Raw genomic sequence first — 27,263 nt, forward strand, 5'->3', positions numbered from 1 at the left:
GTCAAGGCCTATCACTATATCTCCTAGAAGTGCATGATACAATGGTGTGCCTTTGGCTAGTCATGGTGCTACTATGGCAATCACTTAAAGGCTGAGGTCACACATCTAAAGCATGAGCTTGAGTGATACAAAGCAACATTCAGTGTGCTCCCAAAATCAGCACAAAAGGCTTTTGTACAAAATGTAATATCAAAAATGATACGTGACATGTCAACAAATAATGAGGTATAATTCAACCATTAAATAAAATGAATTGTCAAATACGAATAATGCAACTTAGTTTGACCTTAGAAGTAGCGCTTTACATCATGTGAACCCGTTAGAGGTTGCTAGCATGTTCAATCCCTTTGCTAAAGCTTTGTCCGTACACATTGCTCACGTAGTTACGTGCATCCTTGTTGGCATTGTCGATGGCTACCTCCTTAGTTGACCTTTGCCTAAAACTTTGTATTCCACACACATTGCTCCCGTAGTTTATCCATGAATCCTTAGCATTGTCAATGATTGCCTCGTTAGTTGGTCATTGACTTCATTGACTCCCATTGACTTAGTCAAAGCATTGACCAGGTTAACATGGATGTTGTAAGAACTACATGTGAATATAGAGAATTTACGTGTGATTTATCAAGGAATTGTGTGCATTGATCTTGGAAGAATTACATATGAATTTGGAAGAGTTACACTAAACTTTTGAGGATTCATTACGCATGGATTGGGAACTATTCACTCATCATTTTGTGAGGGTCATTTAGCACGTTGGTTGAGGAAAATTTATCTCTCACACTTGTGGGCATTGTTTAACATGGCATTTGATGTTGGGCTTGTTTGACACGCATCAATTGGCAAAGCTTGATTCATGCCTTAATTGTAAACGCAGGGCTCGCTTTATGCATTATTTGTTGGGGGTCGAATTTCATTGACTTTTTCAAGCATTAATCATTACATACTAAATAAATTGTGAGACCTTAAATAGAAAGGATATGGGTGAATTACACGCAAATAGAAAGGCCAAAGAGGGTCATGATTGCATTGACTTTTTGAAGCATTAATCATTACATACTAAATTAAAACCTTAGAAAAACACTCTTATTCTTGAAAAACTCATGTAATGTATTTAATGGCAATGCAAAAAACATTTTGGTGCCCTATTGTGTGTAGTTTGAGTTCTTTTGTTTTTGTTTTTCGCGCCGGCGGCGGGCCAGAGCCATCCTTGGACTCGAACAGAGAAACACTTTTGTCATTTAACTTGACTGGAGCCGTCCATAGATTCGAACATAGAAACACTTCTGTGTAGTTTGAGGCTTCTCTAGTTTATTTTCTTTCTCCCTTTACCCTCAATTTCTTACAATTTCCCTTTTTTTTCTCTCCTACTTTTTTTTTGTTCATTTTATCTCTCCTGTTTCTCTTTTCAAATTTACAGTTTTTTTTTCTTGTTTAATAATTTCTTTTTCTCACGTCAATTTTCTCTTTTCTTCTTCTACCTTTTAATTTTTCTTGTCCGAATTTACTCTCTTCAATTTTTTCTTTCGGACCTTTTCTTCTTTTTTGAAATGTTCGATGTGTCCTTGTTTATTTCTTTTTTTTTTCCATTTCCAATTATTTTCTTTTTCTGGAAACTTCTCTCTCTGCTCCGCGTTATGGTTCTTCTCCGTTAGCTGGCACACAAGAAAAGGAAAAAAGGGAGGGGCGGGGCGGGGCGGGGCGGGGCGGCCGCTAGTCGTAAAAGGGGGCCGTGAAGGTGGGTATGATTTTCGGGACGAGGTTCCAAATTCCTCTCCTCTCTTTTTTTTTCCCCTTTTTTTTTTCGAGAAGAAGGGATTGGAGAACTGAATTTGAAACCGCCCTTCCAACAATAACTTTTGAGAAGGGCAGAGGCGGCCGCGGTAGTGTGTGTGGCAGTACAAACCCTTACAATACACCTGCAAAATTCATGATCTCACTTGTATATTTTATTTTTGCAATTTTAAAGATCGACAAAATTTTAAGCATTTTAGTTATATTTTAGTGGAAAAACCTGTAAATATTGAAGAAAAACTTGTAAATTTTAAAATTGCAAGTTTTAAGATCTGAGAAGAAAAATATTCTCCATGAACACTAGTTCCAGGAAAACATAGGTTCCGCTTAGTCTAGCACCAGTTCACATTTGGAAAAAGTCTCTTCAAAATCGTAACGAGAGAGAGAGAGAGAGAGAGAGAGAGAAAACCTCTTCAACTTTTAATATTTTTTAGAAAATATAAAGAAAAATGCCCACTCAAAATGATAACTTCCTCCTCAACCCATGGTGAAAAGGATTAATGTAAGGCTCAAAAAAAATAGTTTCTCGAACACTCAGTTTGATAGAGATAGCGCTCACTTTTCCACCTATTACCTTATTTTTTGATAGCCACTCAAAATATGTGATTGTATTTAACATCCAAAATTCCCAAAAAGGGCGTAATTATGCCAGTCAAAAGCAAGCCTATTGCCAAACTCTAATCCTTTCACATGTTAAGAGACTAGAAGGAGAGCATGTTAATCATGAAAATTTATGGTGGACCCCTTCAAAAAGCAATGGTATAGTGCAAAGAAGAGGAACTACAAGATGAGGAAATGCATGCTGGTAAAGTGTTAGCAAGAATCATGTGCTCGCTCACCAAGGAATAACACGTTGGGTAATGTGAAGAATAACATGCTCAGAATTTTCTAAAATTACATGCTTTTCAAAAGGTGTGGACCCCTTTTCCCCTAGAAATATATGTTGCACACCTATAACTTTTTAAGAATGATGTAGACCATGCCTTTAAAGAATAATGTGGTTTCCTCTCTCTACAAAAGTAGAATGCACCCTCTCTCTCTCTTCCTTTCTCACGCAAGCCGAAGGTGAATTTGGCATCTGAACTACCCCTTTTCTACTTAGACAAGATAGAGATACAATTTTTTCAACATCCACTCAAGAAATGCATGACTCTTTTGGGCATTCCTTTTCCTTTCTATTGCAAGATTGTGTAGGACCTTGTTCTCCACATGGATGTGGAGGTGTAAGAGCATTAAAGTCCTCCCTCAAAAAGGTCTAGGATGGTTAAGTAATTCTAACCTCCATGGGACACGAGATCAAATCTTGACTTAGCCCTCCCCTCCACTCAAGTGAAGTGACATCAAAGTGTGAGATCATTAAAGACTTCTCTCAAAGTGGTCTAAGATGGTTAAGTAATATCTACCATCCATTGGGGGGGACGGGAGTTTAAATCTTGACTCACTCCTACAATTTGAGACTAGTTGAACCATAGAAACGAACCATAGTAGAAACTCTCTCCAAGGGGAAGAATATAGTGGATAAGTAACAAGTTCACATTTTGAGGGAACTTTTAGGGTCGAGTATTTATTTTGGATGGTTGATCTAAATGTTTATCCTCATTGGCTAACTAAAGTATTGATCTAAATGCTTATCCTCATTGGCTAACTAAAGTATTGAACACTGTAGCAAGGTTAGGAAGATCTTGTAAGACAATTGTAAAGGTCTTTGTGAATAATTCTTTATTCAATTTCCACAATCAAGTCCAAGAGTTCGCCCAAATCTACTAACTCTAGTATGCATGCATAGACAAAGTCATAACTTTGAAAAAGGAAAATTGAGAAATTGGGCCCCTTATTACTACAATTTCTTGTTTACATACCAGGGATATGGACTAAGGTGCCAAGTTCGAGCTATTTGCGCCAATTTTTCAAAGAATGCCACTCTATGGTGAGATGGTTCATTGTCACAACCCCTGTTGGCCAACTGCTTGATGCAATTGTGAGCTTGTCCAGCCCAAATGAACATCCAAGTGAGTTCCGGTGGGCCTTGAACTTATGTACAAAGTGTAGTGGCCATCCACACACCTGCGCACTTAAGGTTGCTCAAGTACTCTTTTAAGAATGTGAATTCCTAGTAAAATGGTGTAGAGATAGAGAGAAGCCAAGAATCGTTTCATGTCTTAAATGAAATACAAATCATATAAATATCATATCCAAAGGCCAATAAAATTACCACGTGATGAATTTAAAAATGACCATCATGGGAGCTAGCTTAGAAGTACAAGGAAATTGCTACAAGTGAGACCTTAGAACTCTAGTCCCATAATTTCAAACATCTTTTGTACATGAGAGAGAGAGAGAGAGAGAGAGGAGCACAATGACATCTACCTTCATTGCTAATCAACTAGTTATGACTCATCTGTGCTTTCACTGGAACTGCCAACATGATTGAGAACATCACGGACCATCACCTTTATGTGATTACCACCAGAAGTTCTGAGGATGTCAAAGCACTCAATCAGATCTGCATCACATGTGAGCATAACCCATTCTTCGTCGTCATCGAAGTACTTCAAATCAAAGCTATTCATCTTGAGCTTAAACCTTTTCCCAACTTCCTCTAGTATATCCAAGTAGCCAGAGTTTCGTCCTAATTTGAACCGTACGGTGTCATCCCGGTACCTCGCCTTGATGGTTGTCAGGGACTCTTCCTCCAAAGCTTGCCTATCTCTTCCGGAGTCGCCAATGGCACTAAAGGATGGTGACCCGGAACGGCTACCCTGTAAATGTGAAGAGTAAACTTGGGGAGAGGAGCCTGCCACTCCAGGGGAGCCTTCATCTTCATGTATGCCTGCCTCGACTGCTAGATCAGCCACATCACAGAACATGTCATCTAACCTTTCACATGGAAGAATATCATCTGCCATCAAGCTCCTCAATGCAGCCAAGGCATCTGAGCCCCCGTGCACCCTATAGTCTAAGGTATTTGCAGTCCTTTCACTAAAAACTAGGCTACCACCAGAGCTGAATTTTGGTGGAAATGCCCCTCCTTGCACTTCACCATCATATGCAGCTGAACTAAACTGTTCACTAGGTTCAATATTTCCTGAACCTGAACCCGGGCACTCCCATCTTGGAGGACTTTGAACAAACTTGGGCAACACAGCATTGACCAAGAGTGGTGATACTGCTAATGGAAAGACAGTGCTAGGTGAGGGGTTGCTGTTTTTATCAGAAACACCATCGGTTTCAGTTGGTAGTGTGTTTCTTATAGGGTTCTCACGTTGGGATACCTTAACACTATCCAGAAATTGATCATTAGCTTCCATGTAAAAAGTCTCATTATTGATGGTGCTTCCAACTGCTTCATTTTCTGATGTCTCCCTTGAAGGAGAGATGGCATCGACACTCGCCGTTGATGGGATCCGGGGAAATCGAGAATCCTCAAGTGAAGTGCACTCTTTTTGCTTTTGTTTTACCTGCATAGGGATGCTACTTGCTGCCGCCCACGAAACAGCCCAGCCATCTGCTGGCATCTGCACTCCCTTCGCAGCAGCTGCACCTGTAGTTGATGCAAGGTCACCTGTCAGGGCACTGATTTTTAGTGCCCCATCAACTCCCTGCACCGAGTTGATTACTCCTTTAAGCTTCTCAAGCGACCGGTTCACCTTGTTTATCTTGCGAGATGGCCACCTTGAAATGCCATGTTGGCGGCAGATCCTCTTCAAAGTTGTCGGGCACACTGCATACAATCATAAGAGGAGGTTTTAGAAGTTCCAAACAGCATAAAAAAGAAATTTAACTGTGCAAAGGAGAAAGTTTATGCACTTAATTGACAAGAGACTTGCATACCCCCAATGCTCTTGGCTGCATCCTTCAAACTACCAGCAAAATACTGCTGAAGAACATTCAAGCTAATGCTCTTCTCAGTCGTGCCCCGCCGCCTATCTGGCCGCCTTCTGCTACCAAAAGTCTCCTGCAAGTCTTTTGAAAATTGCGGCATGCTCCTATTATCATTCACATGAGAACTTGACGGTCCTAAGTCCTGCTCTTGGTATGGCATGCTCATGTGTTCTTGCCTTATCTGTATCTCCAATCCATCAAGGACATGATCAGGTGATACTTGCCTTTCTGCCTCATCCAGGTGTGTCCTCAGGATTGCTTTCTCTGAATGCTCCAATTCAGCTTCCAGTGCTCCAAGAACCTCTACTCTGCTACTGACTGCCGGATCCAAAACATGCTGGCCATTGTAACACTCTCTGTCCGCCTGCAGTTCTGCGTCAGTGACAGTCCTCAAGCTTCTGCAAACACGCTGCATTGTTACAGAGAGGGCATTCAGTAAATACTGCTGTTCTGCAAGTTCCGAGCATGCCTGTGGCAAGAAGAATTCCAAGACATAGTCATTGTCACCAGTATGCACGCTCCGCAGCCGAATGGCAACGGCAGCCCCGAGTTTGAATACTCTTGCATAATGAACCAGAGGGTATTCTGCTTTGCTATAGTCTTTGACATCACATGAAAAGAAAGGATGCTTGGACACGAATGCTTTCCCCGGCACACCCTGGTCTTTTTCCAGACAATGCTCAGAGCATGCTTGCCTAAATCCACTTACTCCTGAGTCGTTAAGAAAATAGGGGCCATCCCCAGTACATAGCCCAACATCGATGGCATCATAACTAGTCAAATCACTATTGCTGCTATCCATGGCCAGATTACCATTGGGGCATGCATTCAACCGGCAAGGGACCCAAGCTTGAGCCAATGGCAACTTGTGAGTTCGACATGTTGCCATCAAAACATCTGAAATTTCAGCACGCACAACTTGCTGGGCCTCTGATTGAACCTGATGAAAATCCAGGATTTAAGTATGTATGCATGCATGTGTGTGTGCGCACATGCGCCAACGTGCATGCACGCATGCCCAGCAACACTGCCACCATTTAGTCAGTAACATAATGCAGAGTCCGAAAGCAGAAAGTGAGAATGTATTTATGCATGTTTGTATGTGCGAGTGTGATGCACATGTATGCATGAGCGTAATGCGTGCATGCTTGCATGTGGGTCTCTTTCACAAAGCCAAAGCAAAGAGATCCATGATGAAAAGGCATGCTGTACTGGACTGACTGCCTTTGCTTGTTTGTGAGCAAGAAGATGCAGAGAGGTGAGGAAAAGTTACCTGTAATGGAAGACAACACTGCCTTTCAGCACTGCAGAGGTTGACCTCCTGCAACAATACAATAAGCAGGCTATCTAAGATGTCAAAATTTGTGCAAGCCGGGAGATAAAAACCATGCAAAGCATTGATCCACGAGAAAGAAACCTGACAATAAGCAGACCTTATTACCTGAAGTGCTTGAGAAATACCCTCAATCTCTGTCCTGTACTCAACCTTCTCAAGCAGCATAACCAGCTCAATGACAGCCACACAATTCCCACTGACCCTCTCCAGGACAGGCACAGCAAGCGATCCATGCACGTTACAGCGCTCTGCATCATCAACACGCAGGTATTCATTCCTTTTGTAAAGCTGTACATTGGGGGTCCATTCTGGTGTTTTCTTCAGGAAAACACGCCCGGGCAGTCCTGGAAATGCTTCTGGGTCCCCTTCCTCTGCCGAGAAGGTGTACTTAGAGGAAAGCTCGCGATATGATGACAGGCAATCAATGGGTTGACAAAGAAGAAACGGCTGTCCATGAGTAGTAAGGACTGCATTTTTGCCAGTTTTTTGAGGTAACCAAACCTGAACAAGCACATCATCCCTCGATAAGCCCAGGTATTTCCTAAGAGCTAGCTTGATACGATCATTGAATGTAAACATGAGAGGAGCTGAGGGGATTGTACTGTCCATGGCATCATGCCCCTCACCGTTGCCATTCTGATTATCACAGCCAGCATGTGATCGTTTCATTGATATGCTTATGTTGTCTACATCTGTGAGTGCCCTTGCAAAGGGTTGCAATTCTGTGCTCTGCTGCATCTTCTCAATTTCAATTCCTGCAATGCCCTTTCCTTTCTCTCCAAGCCTTAGCTCTCTGGATGCCATAGAAATTGCAGGATTGAAAGTGTTATCAGCAAATTTGACAGTGTGAGGAGCCATGGAAGCTTGAGGGACAGAAGACTGCGGGAAAACACAAGCATTTGTAGTTGTGGTAGAATACCTTTGAAAGATGGGTAATCCCATAGCCACTCCCATTTGCTGTTGTAAATCTTCTAGACAATCAGGAGGCGGCGGCCTGATACCATTATCTGGATTTACTTGGAAAGGCGAGTTGGTGCCACCAGGAGAGTCTAGGAAGCAGGGTAAAGGTGGGCTCTGACAAGAAAATAGAGACAATCTAGAGGGAGAGAGTGAGGAAGGAGAGAAGCTCATGAGGTAAGTAGTACTTAAATCCAAGCAATTTGTTGATGTTGCCGAGGTACCCGCAGCAGGACCTATCACAGACCAATGCTCCTGTATGGGCTCGGCTACAAGGGCATCCAGATCCATCAGATCACAAAGGACACTGTCGTCTATGACAAACTTGGAGTCAGCGGAAGGGGAAGGAGATGGTTGCTGTTTGGAAGGAGAAGCTTGTTGTTCAAATTGATGCTGCTGCTGATGTGGAGAAGGCAAACCCATCATGATGATTTTTTTGTTTGTAGAGTTCCTAATTTTTCCCTTGCTTTTCTTGTTCAAATTTTGCACGGATCGATGTTATTCATGTTGGTGGTGCTGCTGTTAGTGAGGTGGATACTACGACGATGATGATGGTGGTGATGGTGGTGGTGATGATACTGTTGTTGTTGTTGTTGTTGATGATGATGATGATGATGATGATGATGATGAGTGAGACAAAGCCACCAGAGCACAAGACTTCTACCCAGAATCTCTCAGTTAGGAGCCCACTGGTTATAGCATGCTCTAACCTGATGTTTCCTCTTTGTTGATGCAGCCTTTTTGCTTGGACCCTGATCAAATGTTCCTATGTAAACGGAGGCAGCTCCTTGCCCTGCCTTGTTCAAATTTTTGCCCTGATCTCCCCTGTTGATGCCTTAAAATTGTGTTTAGAACTTACCCTAAAAAGATGTTCTTTCCTGTAAATGGTGTCGCTGATGATGGTGCTGGTACGTTGGCTAAAGAAGCTCCTAGTCTACAAAAAAGCTTTTCTGTGTTCAGAGATTGCCCTGATCTGATGGTGGAGCAATGAAGCCTGTCTTGTAGGTAGAAGAGCTTTTGTATGTTAAAAAGGTATTTCTCCTGTGTCAAAGGAGTGTTGCGGGTGTTTGCATCAGTCTTGTGAAGCTATTTAGGGAAGAGATATCTGTGTTAAAAACATTCTCTTAACAAAAAAAACTAACCCTAATTTAATGTTTTCTTGCTGGTAATAGAGCTGTATCCATTGGCAAAAAAGCTCTGAGTAGAGAAGTGTGCCAGGATGATGAGGCAAAGCAGAAAAAATAGCCATGTTAACATACCTGCCATCGCTATCTGGGCTTGCAGGTTGCGGCTAAGGGTCATCTTCTTCTGCGCCTGCCTCTACTGGGAAAGACAAGCAAGAAGAGATGGTCCTTCGCTTGCATGACTTTGTTGATGGGTGCGTGGGCGGGCGCAGCTCTCGGGTTGTGAAAATGAGGGGCGGAGAAAGACGCGAGAATGCGGACGAATCTCTGCGATTCCAAAAAGGAATCCCCGCTTCTCAGGCTCGCGTGGGATCAAAAATAGAAGTTTTTTAAGCCACTGCACGTTGCATGCCCAAGTCAAACTCTCCCCATGAAAACACACACACTCTCTCTCTCTCTCTCTCTCTCTCTCTCTCTCACACACACACACACACACCCACCCACCTTTGATCATTCTTCGTACGGTACCTCCCCCACCTTTGATCATTATTCGTTCCGTACCTCCCCACCTTTGATTTTATTGTATTGTATTCAAGGGGCCTTTGAATCAATGCTCCAAAAAAAAAAAGTTTGCGAACACGGCTGTAGTGGAGTGGTTAAAGTGGACGATGTCCCAGCCGGTGGTGTGGGTTCGATCCGCGCTCTCTACGGTGTTGCGCGTCCTTGTAACTGGAGTCCGGTGGTATATAAACCGGTGTTTCTCGCCAAAATTTTAAAAAAAAAGTTTTTTCGACCCTTAATTTTAAGGCTATGCTTAGGCTTAGCCAGGATTTAGACTTGAAAATCACTAGAAATTGTACAACCACCGGGATCTATAGCCGGGATCTATAAAACTAAAATGTCCTAACCCTTTGAGCCTTAGTTTATGTCTTTCTTGCACTGGCCTTTATGCCCCACACACCGGCCACTCAATTGATAAAATGATTGGTCACCTTTGTAGCCTCCAAATGGAATAGCCACATGTTCACGAGCGATGATGCCTCTCTATCACATCTTGCTCCATTACATACCATCCTCAAAACCAAACATGATCCACAAGAATGTATCATACTTATAGACATGAAGAGGCCATCATGTGAAGAAGTCCTAAATTATGGTCCATGTGATCTCTTCACAATTGCAAGGTTGCTTGAAACTTCAAGCTCGTACACACACAATCACTGATGTGCATGATTGAAAAAATTGAACATGCTTTGATGAACCTGCACTTTGGTTACTACCTTTGTGCATTTTCCAATAAAAAACCAATGCTACCATCAGAATACATATTGTGATTCCTAGAATTCCTCCACTTTGGTTACTACCTTTGTGCATTCTCCAATAAAAAACTAATGCTCCCATCAGAATACATATTGTGATTCCTAGAATTCCTCCATGAAGTTGGCTTGATGTGGAGTTCATTGCATGGAATGATTTCCAAAAGCAATTGAATCAAGTAACTAATGATCCAAGCATGCATGGGCATTATCTTTGATCTTGTAGCATGCATGATTTTGTACCAAGCCACTCCAATGGTATTAATAAGAGAATATAAGAATTTGTTGCTATCCTAGCATTATAGTAGTAAGCCCCTAAAGCTAGTAGCCTCATACAATGATGGCTTGATGGTGATTTCGAAATGATACTACAATTAGGCCAACGCTCAAAATGGGAGTCCTTTAGTGTAGTGCTTTAATACAATTTTTACATCTCATTGTTAAAAACAAGATGCTATTTTGAAAATGAGAGGTGGACGAATCTAGCATCCCTATTATTCTAAAAAGGAATACCCACTTCTGAGGTTCCCAAGATCAAAAATATCAAATTTTTAAATGCATTTTTTCAAGCCATTGCACATTGCATGCCAAAGTCAAACTCTCTCCACCTTTGGTTGTTTCCTAAAATACTCTCTCTCTCTCTCTCTCTCTCTCTCTCTCTCTCTCTCTCTCTCTCTCTCTCTATATATATATATATATATATATATATATATATATGGACTTTATAGCCTCCAAATGGAGAGACATGATGCATCTCTATCATATCTTGCTCTATTCCCAAAACCAAGCATGATCCACAAGAATAATGTATCATATTTATAGCACACTATATCGATGATGATATCATTGATCATACAAGCCATGTTGAGATGAAGAAGTCGTAAATAAACTATGCCCATGTGAGCTCTTCACAATTGTAAGGTTGCTCTCAAAACACTCATAATTATCGTGCATGATTTTATGTGCATGCTCTATTAAAATCTTTGAACATGCTTTAATGAATCTCCACCTTGGCCAACTCACCCTCACTACCTTTTGCCTCAGAACTCAAGATCAAGTTCATTGCATGGATTGATTTTCCAAAGACAATCAACTCAAGAAACTAATGATCCAAGCATGACTTAGCATTATCCTTTGACCTTGTGTCATGCATGATTTTGCACCAAGCCACTACAACAGTATTGATGGGAAAAAATGAGGACCTGCTACCATACTAGCGCGATAGTTAGACCCTAAAGCTAATAGCCCCATGCGATGATGGCTTGATGGTGACATGTAGGCCAATGCTCAAAACGGTAGTTGTTTAGTGTAATTTTCTACATCTCATTATAAAAAATAGGATGCTATTTTGTTTCATCTTTGATTTTAAGGATTGTTATCTCATGAAACTCTTTTACAAAGGTATACAAAATTATACTTTTGTGAGCTCTTTTATAAAAGTATCAAATAAGATGCTATTTTGTTTCATCTTTGATTTTAAGGATTGTTATCTCATCAAACTCTTTTACAAAGGTATACAAAAATATACTTTTGTAAGCTCTTTTATAAAAGTATACATAGTCTTTTTTTAACATCATCCTCAGTACTTGAAATTGATTAGAATTGAAAGGTCAAGTCAAAGTTTTGTGGATTTGTTGGATGAGACCTGTTACTAAATTGTTATCATCATTGCTTTTTGTGGAATGTTTTTCAATCTTCACACAATGTTGCTATTATTTAGTTTTGTTTCATCTATATATGAGTTTATACTTAAACTTTTTGAGATATTTCCCAAACAAAAACCATTATTGCATACATTCTCCCGTAGATACTTTGAAGGTGTCTCATTTATAATACTAGACTTATTCTAGCTCTCTCATATGGGCTCTTCTCCATCCTCTTAATTACTACCTTGGTACTCACACACACATTTACAATACTAGACTTGTTCTAGTTCTCTCATATGGGCTCTTCTCCATTCTCTTAATTACTACCTTGGTACTCACACACATGCACATCATGACTCATGTACTTAAGGTAATGCTTGAATGATATACTTAAGGTAATGCTTGAATGATATACTTAAGGTAATGCTTTCCAATAACTCTTTTTAGCTAGCTCTTTCTTTTCATTGAGGGTCTATGGGGGGGAGATTTAATTGTTGAAATCTTTAGTTTCAATCTAACTCAACATGAAATGCTTTTATAGATGAATTGAAAAATCTTATTCTGCTAGAGTATTTTGAGACAAAATGGCATGGTGGGAAAAAATATTTAAGCTTAGCATTAGTTGATGCTTCTTGAGTTAGAATTGACTATTTGTAAGTATATCATTAGTTTGAACCATTTTATGCCTCATTATTAAATATTAAGGCTTTATGTTATTAATGCTAATGTGAATGGCTGTAAGAACTCATTCAATCATTTGTGTGGTGTAATATAAAGTTTTAAGGTGCTAAAGGGGATGGTTGTAAGAATCCATTCAATCATTCGTTTGGTGTAATAATTAATAAAAATTTCTAAGGTACTTAAATAAGGAAAATCAAAGATGTACACAACGTAAGAAAGTAGACTTAATGTTGCCATGATTGAGTATAGGTTATAGCATCACTTACAGTAAATTGCATATTTTATTAAAATGTGTCTTTCATGTTATTAAACTAGACTAGTGGGGTTTATTATATTTTGAACATGGTTAGCATATATTACTTTTTTATTCCAACATGAAAAGATAATTTCCCAATGATTTGAAGGGACTCCAATCGGGCAATATATGTATATATATATATATATGTATATATATATATATATATATATTCATGGAATCCAATATTGGTGATGTTGACACTCGGAATCGTATTTGTAGTATATAAAAATTTCATATTTGAAGACAAACCAACAACACAATAACTTTTAAATTCTATTTTTTTCTACATATAGCATAACTATTCAAATATTTTGAAGCCATTTTATAATTTGAAGAGTGCTAATGATTTAAAACACAAATCCATAAACCATCATTTGTGGGTGAGAAAACCTAAAATACAGCCATGGGCCTTGTAATGGTTTGAATTTTTTAGATAAAAGGCAGATTTTATGATATATTTTTTAATGTAAACTTTGAAAAAAATATTTGTGAAAAACCTTATATATAGTAACCACCATCTAAAAAGAGTTTATAAAAAATTTCAATTATATGCAATGAAATAACGTTCATCAACTAATATCTAAATGGGAGACTAGAAACAATTTATAGAAGTAATAGCATTTATTTCCTACAAGGAACCAATGGAAATAATGTGCATTCCTTTGATAGGACTAAGCACTTATACTTGATTTCTAAAGAATAATGTAAAATTTTACTACGGAAAAACATCATGTATTCAATGATCACCTTTGTGTTTTGATGCTAGATCAATGTATTTTCAATGATCACCTTTTTTATATATGCTAGATCAATGCTTTTTCATGACAAGTTAATTTGATATATTTTCTATACTAGGATGTGGTGACTATTGGGTGAATTCTTGGGGTAATAATGGGCATGGAGGGAGGAGAATGGGAGGTGGGGGATGGAGTTGCATTGAGGATAACAAGACTTTTTTGGAGGTTTGGTTAAGAAAGATAGAGGTTTGGAAGGAGAGAATGTACCATTTATTCTTTTAAATATTTTTTTGGGAACAATAATTATGTATATTTATATTAAAAGCTTCCATTTACAAACAAGTCCTTTTCAACTACTAACACATCCCTTTACATACTTTAGTTATTGTTAGAAATTTGATACTTTCCTTTTCATTTAAGAGACAAAAGTCCAAGTTTGTAGTCAAGCCCTTCCTCCTCACATTTAGAAATTTTAACCATGTAATTGTGGTTGCACAAAGAAGCGTGCAAGTTTCTCCAATACTTGGTGATTTATTTCCTTTTCATTTAAGAGAGAAAAGTCCAAGTTTGTGTTGAGAAAACGTGGTGCTTATGCTAGATCAAGAAGATGTGGAGGAGAGAGACCCAAAAATACAAGAAATGAACTTGTTTATTAAGTTGCTTATGCATACAACTTGGCCTTGCACTGTTAACCCATGGCGGACATTGAGACGTACTATGTTTTACGTCATTTATTTAAATATTCTGAGTCATGGGCCGGGCTTGTCGGCACCATATGTTAAGGATAAAGGGATTGGGTGATCGCCGATGAGAGGCGCACCTTGGATATCAGTAGGATAAGGGTTAGGGTCGGCCGGCCATGTATGGGCGCCCAAGTGTGAACGGCCAAGTCACCTATAAGAGTCAAATGTAACCCTAAAATCCTCATTCTCATGTGTTGTGAATACAAGAGTGCTCTTGCCTTATCTCCTTGGTTTCCTTCTCCTGCGTGTGTGTGAGAGAGAGAGAGAGAGTGAGTGAGAGAGCGATCGAGCGCACTGTGTAGCGGCACGACGGCGGGGCGACGGAGAGGCGGTAGAGCGGCGACGGCGGCTCCTCCTTCACGGCTGCGACGCGGGAATCCTTCAAGGCGGCAGTTAAGCGGTGAGTGACACAACTTTTGCATTCTGTTTTGAGCTTCCTTCTCTGGTTGTATGCTTGCAGCCATTCATGGCTCGCATACGGTGTCCGGCAAGTCCCCAGCTACGACTTGTGCGGCAAAAGCGCACATTTTTAGCGCCGCTGCCGGGGAGTTGCCCTGCACCAAGCTCCAGTTTGCAGCTCGGCTGCTGCGTGAAGTTTAATCTACACTGTAGGAAAGCGACTGTGTGTTTGTTGTTGAGGTGCTTCTGTGTTTTGCAATCTGTTTCTGCAATTTGTCTTCTGTATTTCTGTTTCTTTTGTTGTTTTTCTGCTCCGCGTGTGGGCGTGCGTTCTGTTATCTGGTTATCTGCGTGGTGCGGGGGGGATTTCTGAATCCCCAGATCTGTGCTGTGGGCGAACTACACCGCGGCCAAGGCTGAACCCCAAAGAAACCCTAGAAAACTTATCTCACAAAAAAAAACAGAAAGTAAAGATAAAAAAAATAAAAAAAATAAATTTTATTTTTAAAGAAAGAACCAAACGTGTGGAGAGGAAAGATTTTCTAATTGGAGAAAAAAACTTTGAAAAGAAAGAACCCCAATTGACCCACGACCCCGGCCTCGGTCTTTTGATATATATATATAGGAGAGTGAGCCTCCATAGCTTTCTTTCAAGTGGAGCTTATGGGAAGTCGTGCCCTATATGTAGCCCACTCCCCAAGGAGTAAAGTGAGCATGTGGGATAAAGCCCTCACCCTTTCCTCCACAAGCAAATAGGCTTTTGCCCCTTCCCCCCAAGGGAAACGGACTGTTTTGAGGACTACAGGAGCTCTAGATAGGCGAACACGGTGCTGTAAAGCACACTAGGATCCTTTGAACGATACGCTCATTTCGAGCTATCACATGCCCTAGTCCAAGTTCGACCGTAAGTAAGGGGGTCAAAAACAGGTTAAAAACAACACAAAAACAAGTAAAAACGGGGTGCGAAACACCTAAGAAACCACTTATGTGAGTTTCAAGGGTAGTTACCAACGCACGTAGGGTACCCACGTCACATGCATCTACGCTCTGGTCGGGTGCTGGAGTCTGAGCCACTAGAAAGCGTTTCAGTCTACGCAGGCTCACACCATCCCTCCACGTTAGCATCTTGGCCTTCGGCTGGAACCCAAGGGAGTGCAACCCAAGATCCACGAATAGTGGATAGTGACTCATCTTCTGACTCAGAAGCCATGGAAGGACACCCTACCAAGAACCCTGAGGAGACAAGCCAAAACATGCCAGTGTGGGCCCCACAACCTGGATCTAGCATGTTTAGTCGTCTAATAGAGACCTTTAGTAGAGCTACACGCTTTGAACATGCGACAAGCGAAGTAAATGAAGAAGGAGGGGTAGTGGATTCGCCATTTACATCTTATGTAGACCCTACCCTCCCACAGAGTGTCCATGTGGATATTCTACCCACTTCGTTTAATGAGGGCCCTAATGAGCTACCACATTCCGATGCTCTTCCTAAAGTAGAGGACCCTAGAAGCCAATCCATAAGAAGTGACATTGCGTCCACTTCAAGAGAACCGTTTGGCACACCAAGCCTAGATGGGATATTTCTCAATGAAAATTGGAAATATGATCTACACACAGAGACTCTAACTGACCTATACACAGGTTACACCTACCATGTAGGTTGGTTAGAAGTCCTACGATCTACATCTAGCGCCACTAATCTAGAGGAGCAACAACACATGATATGTGAGGTGATTCATAGAATTATCCAAATTGAGAGGCAAAATAGGGGAGTGAACTTAGGTTCCACTAGACCTATGAGATTTTTGGATACAGGCAAGGCCAAACAACCAACCCTATCACAATTGGAGACTCCCTTGGTGAGTCCCATAGACCCTTCATATGTTGTTTCACCTGGAGTCTCAATGCAGGTTGAGCCCACGAGCAGTAACTTTAGCTTTCCAACCTTGGCTCAACTTTCTATTAAGGACTCCACAATGCCTACCCCAATGATGAGCATGACAGAAAGCGCACCTGTTACCACTGTAGTTAGTACGACACCGCTACCTAGTGGAACAGTAGCTACAACAGTGCGTGCCAGTGCCTATCGACCATATGTACCTATCGCTACTCATGCTTATGTAGCTCCTACGCCTCTTAGTATGCCAATGGCGTATGCTCCACAACCACCTTATCACAACCCTTATCCAAGAGGAGCTAGGCCTAGCTACATATCATATCCTACGTCATTTGCCAACATACTCAGACCAACGCCAACTCCTATCAGCCAGGCTATCCCAGAAGTGCCTCCACCAGCTATGCCTGCTCACCTAGGTGATCTCGCCGCGTTTGCTCAGACGATCGGACGATCTATTGCAGAAAACATGCGGGGTATGCCTGAGAGAGAACCTAGAAGCAAGGCAGTACAAGTGGCTAAGCTCACTCAAAACTTCAGTGGCAACGAGGATGTTAGGAAGCACATTGAAGTCTTTGAACACGTGTGTGATTCCTTGGAAGAGCACAATGAGCTGCATAAGTGTAAAGCCTTAGGCTTAACCTTGAGTGGGAAGGCCGGAGATTGGTATCGAACCTTAAGGGTTGAAGAGCGCACTCACTACCCCACTCTCAAGAGATTGTTCTTGAAAGAATACATACGTGAGGGTGTGCTTTGGGGAGTAGCATCTCAACTCCAAAAAGCTGAACGTGAGGAAGGGGAGTCAGTGAGAGACTTTATAAGTCGATTGAAGCATCTAAATTCTCGCTGCACTCCCGATGAACGCTTCTATGTCATATCAAATGATCTTAGGACGTCCTTTCATGAGGGAAGCACAAATGGTGCATGACTGGTCGAAAAACCATGTCTACCTACAATTCCAGGACTCTGTCATTCGAGTTGATCTTGAGAATGGTCGTGCACATCCTTTAGGAAGCAAGGTTATCATCGATAATCGATCGGATACCACTGTTCATTCCGCCCCATTAAGGTATTGCTATACATGCAAAAAAGAGACTGATGATGGGAAGGATTCTCCTTACATGGATGTCCTACCATGTATGACTGAGTCGGATAACGTGGATTAGGTACACCTAGCGGCAACCATAGACACATGGGGAAATAGAGGCACAAGTTGGGTAACACCTGAGGGGCAAGATATGCCACCATTAGTGCAAATAAACATGATAGGTGTTATGCACTTGACTCCTGATGGCGAAAAAGTGGTAAACTCCACCGACACTGAAAGTAGCGAAGACTATGACCAATGTAACTCTGAGTATGAATCTCAAGAAGAAACTGACTCTGAGCCTGATGGGGAAAATGAATCAAATATTCACCCAAATGTGGAAGCAAGGTGCTCAAGGCCTAGGACAGTGGCCTCCTGCAGTTCATCCGAAAGTGAAGATCGACCAAGTGAGTCCGAATCTGATAGAAACAAAAATCAAAAACTTGGTAAGAAGAAAACGAGACATAAGCGCCAACGCTATCGAGATAATGTACGCACTGCAATAAACAAGGAAAGATCCACTGCAGAATGACTTAGTTATGTAGGAGCCATTGATGCTCATCGGAAGATAGCGGATAATTGGGGACAATACCTCCAAAGTGTCATGTGGTGTATTCTGGAACCTCATGACGTCGCCCAATTAGAAATTGATGAGAAGCCAAAACTAAGTCTACAAGAAGGCGGCAAAACCAAGAGTTGGCTCAACAACAAAAGAAAGCGGAATTGAAAGAAAAAAGCCTGGCACAACAAGAACCAGTAGACTTACACCCCGCACCCGAGCATTTCAAATCATTTACCACAGGGGAACGTAAAGTGGTCTACACAAAAGCCCAACGAACGCCTACCAATGGGAGTAGCGGTGTCTACGATGGCCCTGCGGTAGTTAAGGAGATAGACTTAGCAGATCCGGGTGAGGAGTCTAAACCAGTTTTTATTGCTCAAGACCTCACCAAGGCGGAAGAAGCTGCACTTACGAAGCTTCTTAAAGAATTCATGGACATATTTGCTTGGACATATTTGCTTGGACATATCATGATATGAAGGGTGTTCCACCCTCGGTGGTGCAACACACGATTCCAATGATTAGCACTGCTAAACCAGTCCAGCAACGTCCCTACCCAATGAATCCTAAGTACGCAAAGATTGTACAAGAGGAAATTGAAAAGCTTGTAAAATGTGGATTCATATACCCTATTGAGCACTCAGAATGGGTTTCTCCGATAGTCATCGTACCAAAGAAGAATGGGAAACTCAGAGTGTGCGTTGATCTCAAAAAGGTTAATGCAGCTACCAGAAGGGATCATTACCCCTTGTCGTATTCTGAACATGTGCTTGAAAGAGTTGCAGGCAAAGAGGCATATAGCTTTTTAGATGGGTACTCGGGTTACAATCAGATCACAATTGCAGTCGAGGACCAAGCTAAAACAGCATTTATCACGGAGTTTGGAGTGTTTGCCTTTCGCGTCATGGCTTTTGGCTTGACCAATGCACCTGCAACATTCCAACGATTGATAAACACGGCCTTTAAGGAATATCTAAGGGACTTCTGTGAAGCTTTCTTAGATGATCTTTGTGTTCATTCCTCTTGGGATGAGCACTTGATGTGTTTACGAAAAATATTTGAAAGGTGTAGATTATATCGAATCTCATTGAATCCTTTCAAATGCCAATTCTGGGTTAAACACGGAGTTATCTTAGGGCATATAGTGTCCAAAAATGGGATTTCCACGGACGAGAGTAAAATCAAGGTCATTCTGGAACTGCCACCACCCACCAACTACAAGGGAGTCCAACGCTTTATGGGCCACGTTGGTTATTATCGAAGGTTTATTCTCTTCTTCGCCGAGATAGCTCGACCATTGTATAAGCTTCTCATCGAGTTTATTTGGACCGAAGAATGTGACCGTGCCTATGAGCTATTAAAGAAGGCCTTGGCGAGTGCTCCAATCTTGAGAATGCCTAACTGGGATTTACTCTTCCATGTGCATATTGATGCATCAAACTTTGCTATTGGGTGTGTGTTAACTCAACCTGGAGAACACAAGCTAGACTACCCCATTAGCTTTGCCAGTCGCCAGTTGAACGATGCTGAGATGAACTACACTACTACGAAGCGAGAAGGGTTGGCAATGATATATGCAGTAAGGAAATTTCGTTATTACCTCCTTGCCACCAAGTTTGTTTTCTATGTGGATCATCAAGCATTGTTGTATCTGGTAAACAAACCATGCTCCACAGGAAGAATCACACGATGGCTATTGATTCTTCTTGAGTTTGATTTCACGGTTGTTGTGAGACCTGGCAAGAAACATGTTATGGCTGATCATTTGTCTCGCATACCTAATGGTGAGGCTCCTACGGGGGTTGATGATGACTTACCGGACACTTCCCTGTTCATGGTGGAGACAATGCCTGAATGGAGTGAGAAGATTGTTAACTTTTTGGTTAATGGCTTTCCACCCAAGGAGCTTCGTAAAGATCTAGCTCGAAAGCTGATCGAAGAATGCGAACCCTATTGCCTGATAGCAGGGACTCTTTATAAAAGAGGAAAGGATGACGTTCTTAGGCGTTGTGCCCGAGAGGATGAGTATCTATACATTTTGCAAGAGGCACATATGGGCGTAGTCGGTGGTCACTTCTCAAGAGACTTAACTGCGCGAAAGATCTTACAATCAGGGTATTGGTGGCCCACTATGTTCCAAGATGCATCACTCTTTGTGAAGGGTTGCGATGAATGCCAACGATACAAGAAACCCCAGAGGAAAGATCAGATGCCCCTACATCCAATCAAAGTAAACCAACCATTTGAAAAATGGGGTTTAGACTTTGTAGGTCCGATTAGCCCAGCGGCCCGAAATACACAATCTCACTATATTATTGTGGCCACTAACTATATGACCAAATGGGCTGAAGCGAAAGCGACACGTAAGGCAGATGCGAGGACAACAGCCAAGTTCCTCTTTGAAAATATAATCACACGCTTCGGTTGTCCTTTTGAACTTGTGAGCGATAATGGTACGCATTTTATAAATGACGTGATTAAGGAGCTCACAACAAATTTCATGATATCCCATCATAAATCTACTCCTTATTATCCGCAAGCGAATGGCCAAGCCGAGAGTACAAACAAGACATTAATCTCTGTTTTGACAAAGACAGTTGAAGCTCATCACACGGATTGGGATCTAAAGCTTACGACAGCTTTATGGGCCTATCGTACTGCGTACAAAGTGGCTATTAATTGCACACCATTCAAAATGGTATATGGCCAAGAAGCAGTCATGCCATGGGAATTTGTCATTCCTAGTCTTCGTGTTGCTACTCAAGAGGGTTGGGATGGTAATCCCTTAGTAGAGCGTCTATATATCCTTGAGCGGCTAAACGAAGAAAGACAATTGGCTGTACACAATGCCCTGGTGGAGAAGGATAGAAGGAAAGAATGGTTTGATCGCCACCTAAAGGACAAGGACATCAAGGTTGGGGATAAAGTCCTGATGTATGGAGTGCGAAACGAAAAGAAAAAGCTCAAATATGCTGGTAAGGGACCATATAGAGTATGTGAAATTACCCCGCAAGGTACCATCAGAGTGGAGACTCTCGACGGAGTTGAAACCATTGGATTCCTTAATGGGAGTAAATTCAAAAGATACTATGACCCCCTGAGCCAGGAGGAGTTACATGCAATCCATCAAAAAAGGTAGCTAAAGAACAGGCTGAGCTTAAAAAGATACAAGCGAGAGTCGAAGCCAAAGAACGTCAACAGCGTGCTAGGAGACAACGAGAAGCCAACTTGGGAATTACGCAAGTATTTTTCAAGGAAGCTGAGGAGGATGCACTGGAATCTGACCCACCTCTAAGATACCCAATTGAGTTACAGAGTCCTTACGGGGAGGTGCTGTATAATGCATTATTGGATACAGGAGCTCAACACAATTTGCTATCATATGGCGTGTGGTGTCAACTGGGAAAACCACCTTTATCCAAGAGTTCTATCCAAGTTCAAGGAATCAACAAGAAGAAAACCCCTGTCTCAGGAATTCTGCACACTCCGGTTGCTTATGACAAGGGAACCATAATTCAAAGCTTTTTGGTTATGCCTGCTGATACCATGGAAGGGACTGTAATCTTAGGGCGCAAATGGATGATGGCCACCAAGTGCAATATCGATTGGGCAACCAGACAAGTCACAACGCAAGAACCAACACTAGGTCTGACCGCTCAAAATCCCGCACCTAAGTCATCCACTCAAATATTAGATAATGAAAAATCACAAAGTCCAGTGGCAAAACCATCTTCGATTGTTGACCACCCCTCTAACGCTTCAACGCCAAGAGTGAAAACAGGCAAGGTGGTCCCTAAAGCTTTGCTTACTATGCCAAAGAGTATATACAAATGGGTCCCAAAAGCTTCGATAACAGCTACTTCCCCTGCTCAATCTCGTTCAGCCACCAAGAAGCCTCGTAAAAGGAAAGCAGCTAACCACCCAAGAAAGGGCAAAGTAACATCGCGATGGATCCCTAAACAATTATTAGTAGCCCAAGGGTACTACGAGGGGAATGACCAAATTTGGGTCCCTAAACATAAGCTGAATCCCTCTACATCACCTGTAAAACCTTGCAAACCCATTGTTGCCACCCCAATGACAATTCAAGACCGTGGTAAGGGAAAGGTAACAGAGTGCTCCGCACCACTTCTTCCAGAGTTAGTTTGGATTCCCAAACGATATCGATCATTACCACCTAGCTCAGGAAGGGGGGAGCCACATGAAGCTTCTAGCTCCTCATGCCAGGCACACACTCATATAGAAGTTTCTACATGCTCTACACCTACTCTTGTCAACACCCAACAAAAAACCGATGAGTCTACGTCTTCCCTTGTAATAGTATCGTCGGAAACCATTTCCTCCATTCGTCAATGGGAGCGTACACTACCATCTCTGCAATTGGATGTGGCCACAAGGGTCATAAAAAGCTATCTGCCCACATCACAACCTATGACCCGCTGGACAAATTGGTTCCAAGAGGCTGCATCATTGCAAATAATATGATCTACCCAAGGAAAGGGGGAGCATGTACTCAAGCTCGACATTCTAATGCCTCCTCCTTAGCCTTCTCCCCTGACCATGTAATTGCTAAATTCAAGGGGATGTATATAAATAGCTTCATACATTAAAAAAAACAAAAGAAAACAAAACAAAGAAAAGAAAAATAAAAAATAGTAAAAAGAGCAAGAGCACAAAAAGAGGAGCAATATCCAATCAAGAACTAGATTGACCTGTCTCACAAACCTACTGATGCTATATCTGTGTTTGTAGATATGGCAGATGCACGATCATCATACACTTCATCCACTCCTACCTTTGGTGAGAGGTATCATCTGTACCTTTCTCAAATATTCCACATGTGCTATCCTGTAATCGAAACTGAATGGGATCATATAGATGTACTAGCCAGAGAGGAAAATGTTGAGGAATTAGAATGGCTAATTCGCCTATTGACCATGACTGACCCCTACTCCGTAGAGGACATATCCCCGATAGCCCAATGCTTTCCTTTTCCACAAGATGACTATCCTCGCATGGTTACATTCTTGATGAGTTTATGTGGATGGGAAAATGAAAAGGAAATATCTGACAATGATGAATGGACGGATGAAACTCATGGCACTACTGAGGTTGACTTTATTTGTTTGGATGATGCGGATAGAGGCTTAGCCTTAGGGCTAGAGCTAGGACTCTACAACATCCTCTTACCGTATCCTCAGTAGTAGTGTGGTGACTGTTAGGTAGGTTAGTGTTTTCAAGTTTTTTCTAGTTTAGATTCCTTAAACAAGTCTTGAAATTTTCACACTGATGTGCCTCTCGAGGTATAGTGCTTGTTAGTTGATTGTGCAGGTTGAAAAGTTTGAGGTGGGTTCGCTTTCAAGTCCTGAGACTGCCGCAACGTTCATCAAAATATATCTACATCAAATTGCAAGCTGTCTCGTCAAATCAAGGAGATCTCCAATTATAGGTGTAATTCTTCCATACCCACTCTCTTCCATTTTTACTGTTCAATTAATTGCATAAACTATAATGCATGACCACATGGAAATTGTCAATGTACTACTTAGTTTTTGAAGTTGCTTGACGTGCTAGTGTAATTCATTAATGAGCTTAACCTTATTGGGTATATTCTTGAGAATGCATGACGTCTTTAGTTAACCTTGGAATACGATTGTCTTAGGTCTAGGATCAAACCATCTTAATGTTTGACACCTGGCTGTGTGTGTGTTGACCTCTAGGACATAGCTTTTACCCCTTTGTCGAAAGGATGCAAGATAAATTATAGTTCAGGAGCCAAGATCAAAAGAAATTATTTATATAAAAAAAAGAGCCTACAATAAATGGCAATACAAGTCTATGATGTGCTTTAATGTTGGCCTATCACCTTATTGATACTTGGTAGGCGATGAGTATTCTACTCCACACCGATGCCTTGGTTAATAGGGGGTAGCCTTGCCTAAAGTGAGCTAATAGATTCCTAGATAATGCCTTGTGTTAAACATGGTACCAGGATCGATGTTAGTTTTGCCTTAGGAAGGTCGCCATTGTGTGTAAAAATTGTCACGTGCATTAAAAAAAATTTAAAGGCAAAAAGCTCCTGTAACTCTGATGTTTCTTGTGTCCCTAGGCTTGTGGTATTAACTTGTTCTTAGAGTAGACACAGTGTGGTCATCTGTTTATTTATTAAGCTTGGTTATTTTCCTTGACTTAGGCCAATTATAAATCTTGATTAACCTTTGACACCTTGCTTACTCTTGATTTACTTTCAATAATTTTAAACTCCTGTTAATTTGCTACACTAGCTCATTCATGTGACCCTTAAACTAAGTTCTCATAACAACATCCATTGTAGTCTAACATGCTTGAATTTATACACTTTATATCTTTTGAATTCCAGCATACTTTCACTCTACTTCCCTGTTTTGCAGACGGTCCACCACAACAACCCTATCGAGCTTACCATACCATAGCTTCCGAGGACGGAATCTACATCAGGAACGGGGGCATGTTAACCCATGGGCGGACATTGAGACGTACTATGTTTTACGTCATTTATTTAAATATTCTGAGTCATGGGCCGGGCTTGTCGGCACCATATGTTAAGGATAAAGGGATTGGGTGATCGTCGATGAGAGGCGCACCTTGGATATCAGTAGGATAAGGGTTAGGGTCGGCCGGCCATGTATGGGCGCCCAAGTGTGAACGGCCAAGTCACCTATAAGAGTCAAATGTAACCCTAAAATCCTCATTCTCATGTGTTGTGAATACAAGAGTGCTCTTGCCTTATCTCCTTGGTTTCCTTCTCCTGCGTGTGTGTGTAAGAGAGAGAGAGAGAGAGAGAGAGTGAGAGAGCGATCGAGCGCACTGTGTAGCGGCACGGCGGCGGCGGAGAGGCGGTAGAGCAGCGACGACGGCGGCTCCTCCTTCACGGCTGCGACGCGGGAATCCTTCAAGGCGGCAGTTAAGCGGTGAGTGACACACCTTTTGCATTCTGTTTTGAGCTTCCTTCTCTGGTTGTATGCTTGCAGCCATTCGTGGCTCGCATACGGTGTCCGGCAAGTCCCCAGCTACGACCTGTGCGGCAAAAGCGCACATGCACCATACAAAATGCCTTCTAGCTTTGCCTTTAAATAGGTGAGCTAGTGGACCATAAGTTCATTCACACACACACCCTTCTCCTACCCTTTTACATGACCTTTAAATAGGTGAGCTAGTGGACCATAAGTTCATTCACACACACACCCTTCTCCTACCCTTTTACATGACCTTAGTCTTTAAATACCCCCCTCAATACCAACTATGAAAAATTTGGAATAGGTGGTATTGGACATAGGTTGTCTTTATAACATTGGGCGTACAAGGTTAGGAATATATGTGTTGTTACATTGAGATTTAAAACAAGTGCTCAGTGGAGTTAGAGGTTGATGCAAAGTTAGCCTCTGACTCAGCCTCTGACTCTTTGTTAGGACATTTAGAAGTGATATGTCCTGTATGTTTACACTTGTTACATTTCATCTTGTTGGGATATTTGATCCAACAATTATTTGCCAAATGACCCTTCTTTTTGCAATGGACACACCTTACTTTGATCACTTGATGTGACAAAGCTTGTTCGATATTCAATGAAGTGGTTGCACTTGAAGATTCAGCTCCTCCCTTTGGCCTCTTTTCTTCATCAAGACAAGATTGAATGACTCGTTCAAGGGTGGGATTAAGTATGTTCTTCAAGGTGGTGATTAAGTTGGGGTATACCTTCTTGACTGCTTTTAACAAAACAACCACTGCATCATGTTCATCCATTCTCGCATTCACTGATGCAAGTTGAGCCATAAGGCCCTTCAATTGAGAGATAAAGGCTCCAATGCCCTCTCCCTCTTTGAGCTCCAAGCTGAAAAATTCAATTTTAAGTGAGATCTTGGAATTCTTACCACGAGCTCCATAGAGCTTGTCAAGCTCATCCCATTTCTCTTTTGCAGTCGAAAGCTGGTCCACATGATGAATAAGAGCCTCATCAAGATGGAGCATGATGATGGCTTGTGCCCTCTCATCATCTTCAATATCTTCAGCCTTAGTTTGATCAATAACCTTAGTGCCGGAAATGAATGGCCAAAAACCTTTGGACATCATCTTATACTTGACAAGAACTTGCCAAGTGTGGAAGCCCTCTCCTGAGAACTTCTTAATTTGGGTGTTTTCCTTTGACATTGGGTATTGAAGGGAGATTACAAGAGTGTTAATGGGCTGATTTATGAAGAAGAAAACCAGAAAATTTGTGATGTTTTGGCTTAAGTAGAAAGAGAATGGCTTATAAGAGTGCAACAACCCTCAATCAAGCCAAGGATGTTGCATAGAAAGTGATTAAGTTGATGAAGCTTATGGTTTACCAGTAGGGTGTGTGACCGGCCATAAATTCTGATGGAGATGAGCTTCATTAGTGTCAAAGAAACACTTTCTTTGGTGATTAAGATCACCATTATTGTTTAGCAACACTATTAGTTCTTAAGAGCACATTTTTTAGGGTCAAATGATTAGCACCATTAGTGTTTAAGAACACTCTTAGTGCTTAGAAGCACTCTATAATGGCTCTCGTTTGCTGGATTTGTTGCATCATTAGTGTTTAGTAACACTATTAGTGCTTAAAAACACTAATTTTTGAAGCTTTTATTATTAAAGATGCCATGGAGAACGAGGCATGGTCTTTTGGCTCTAGCTGGCGCATTACTACTCCTCGTGGGCTAAAACTCGAGTAGGGGAGCCTCAAGACTATGGGATTCAAAAGCCCTAAGCCCACATAGCCCCCAATCACCTACAGACCAACGAGTGAG

The 27,263-nt window shown here is 41.6% G+C and overlaps 1 protein-coding gene across 3 annotated transcripts; it reads right to left on the bottom strand.

Moving 5' to 3' along the window:
- Positions 1-3,993: 3,993 nt before the first annotated feature.
- Positions 3,994-9,491, bottom strand: LOC147607006 (protein NLP9-like). 3 transcript variants are annotated; one of them, XM_086791092.1, is made up of 6 exons: positions 9,229-9,491; positions 7,932-9,010; positions 7,118-7,805; positions 6,950-6,997; positions 5,626-6,616; positions 3,994-5,515 (listed from the first exon to the last, which is right to left on the bottom strand). In XM_086791092.1, exons 2-6 carry the CDS (start codon positions 8,393-8,395, stop codon positions 4,182-4,184), a joined length of 3,525 nt encoding a protein of 1,174 aa, XP_086647218.1. In that variant the 5' UTR covers positions 8,396-9,010; positions 9,229-9,491; the 3' UTR covers positions 3,994-4,181. The 3 variants fall into 3 exon arrangements, with proteins under 3 accessions (XP_086647218.1, XP_086647216.1, XP_086647217.1); XM_086791090.1 differs by having other exon boundaries at positions 7,118-9,010; XM_086791091.1 differs by having other exon boundaries at positions 7,118-9,055; positions 9,229-9,444.
- Between the last annotated feature and the right edge of the window lie 17,772 nt (positions 9,492-27,263).

This window comes from Cibotium barometz, chromosome 56 (genome assembly GCF_041138505.1).
Source record: "Cibotium barometz isolate CiBa-2024 chromosome 56, ASM4113850v1, whole genome shotgun sequence".
In the NCBI taxonomy this organism is placed as follows: Eukaryota; Viridiplantae; Streptophyta; class Polypodiopsida; order Cyatheales; family Cibotiaceae; genus Cibotium; species Cibotium barometz.

Coding starts and splice junctions, on each gene's coding strand:
- LOC147607006 (XM_086791090.1), bottom strand. CDS start 8,395: ATGATGGGTTTGCCTTCTCCACATCAGCAGCAGCATCAATTTGAACAA. Junction 6,998..7,117: donor GTATTTCTCAAGCACTTCAG/GTAATAAGGTCT, acceptor GTATTGTTGCAG/GAGGTCAACCTCTGCAGTGC. Junction 6,617..6,949: donor AGTGTTGTCTTCCATTACAG/GTAACTTTTCCT, acceptor GATTTTCATCAG/GTTCAATCAGAGGCCCAGCA.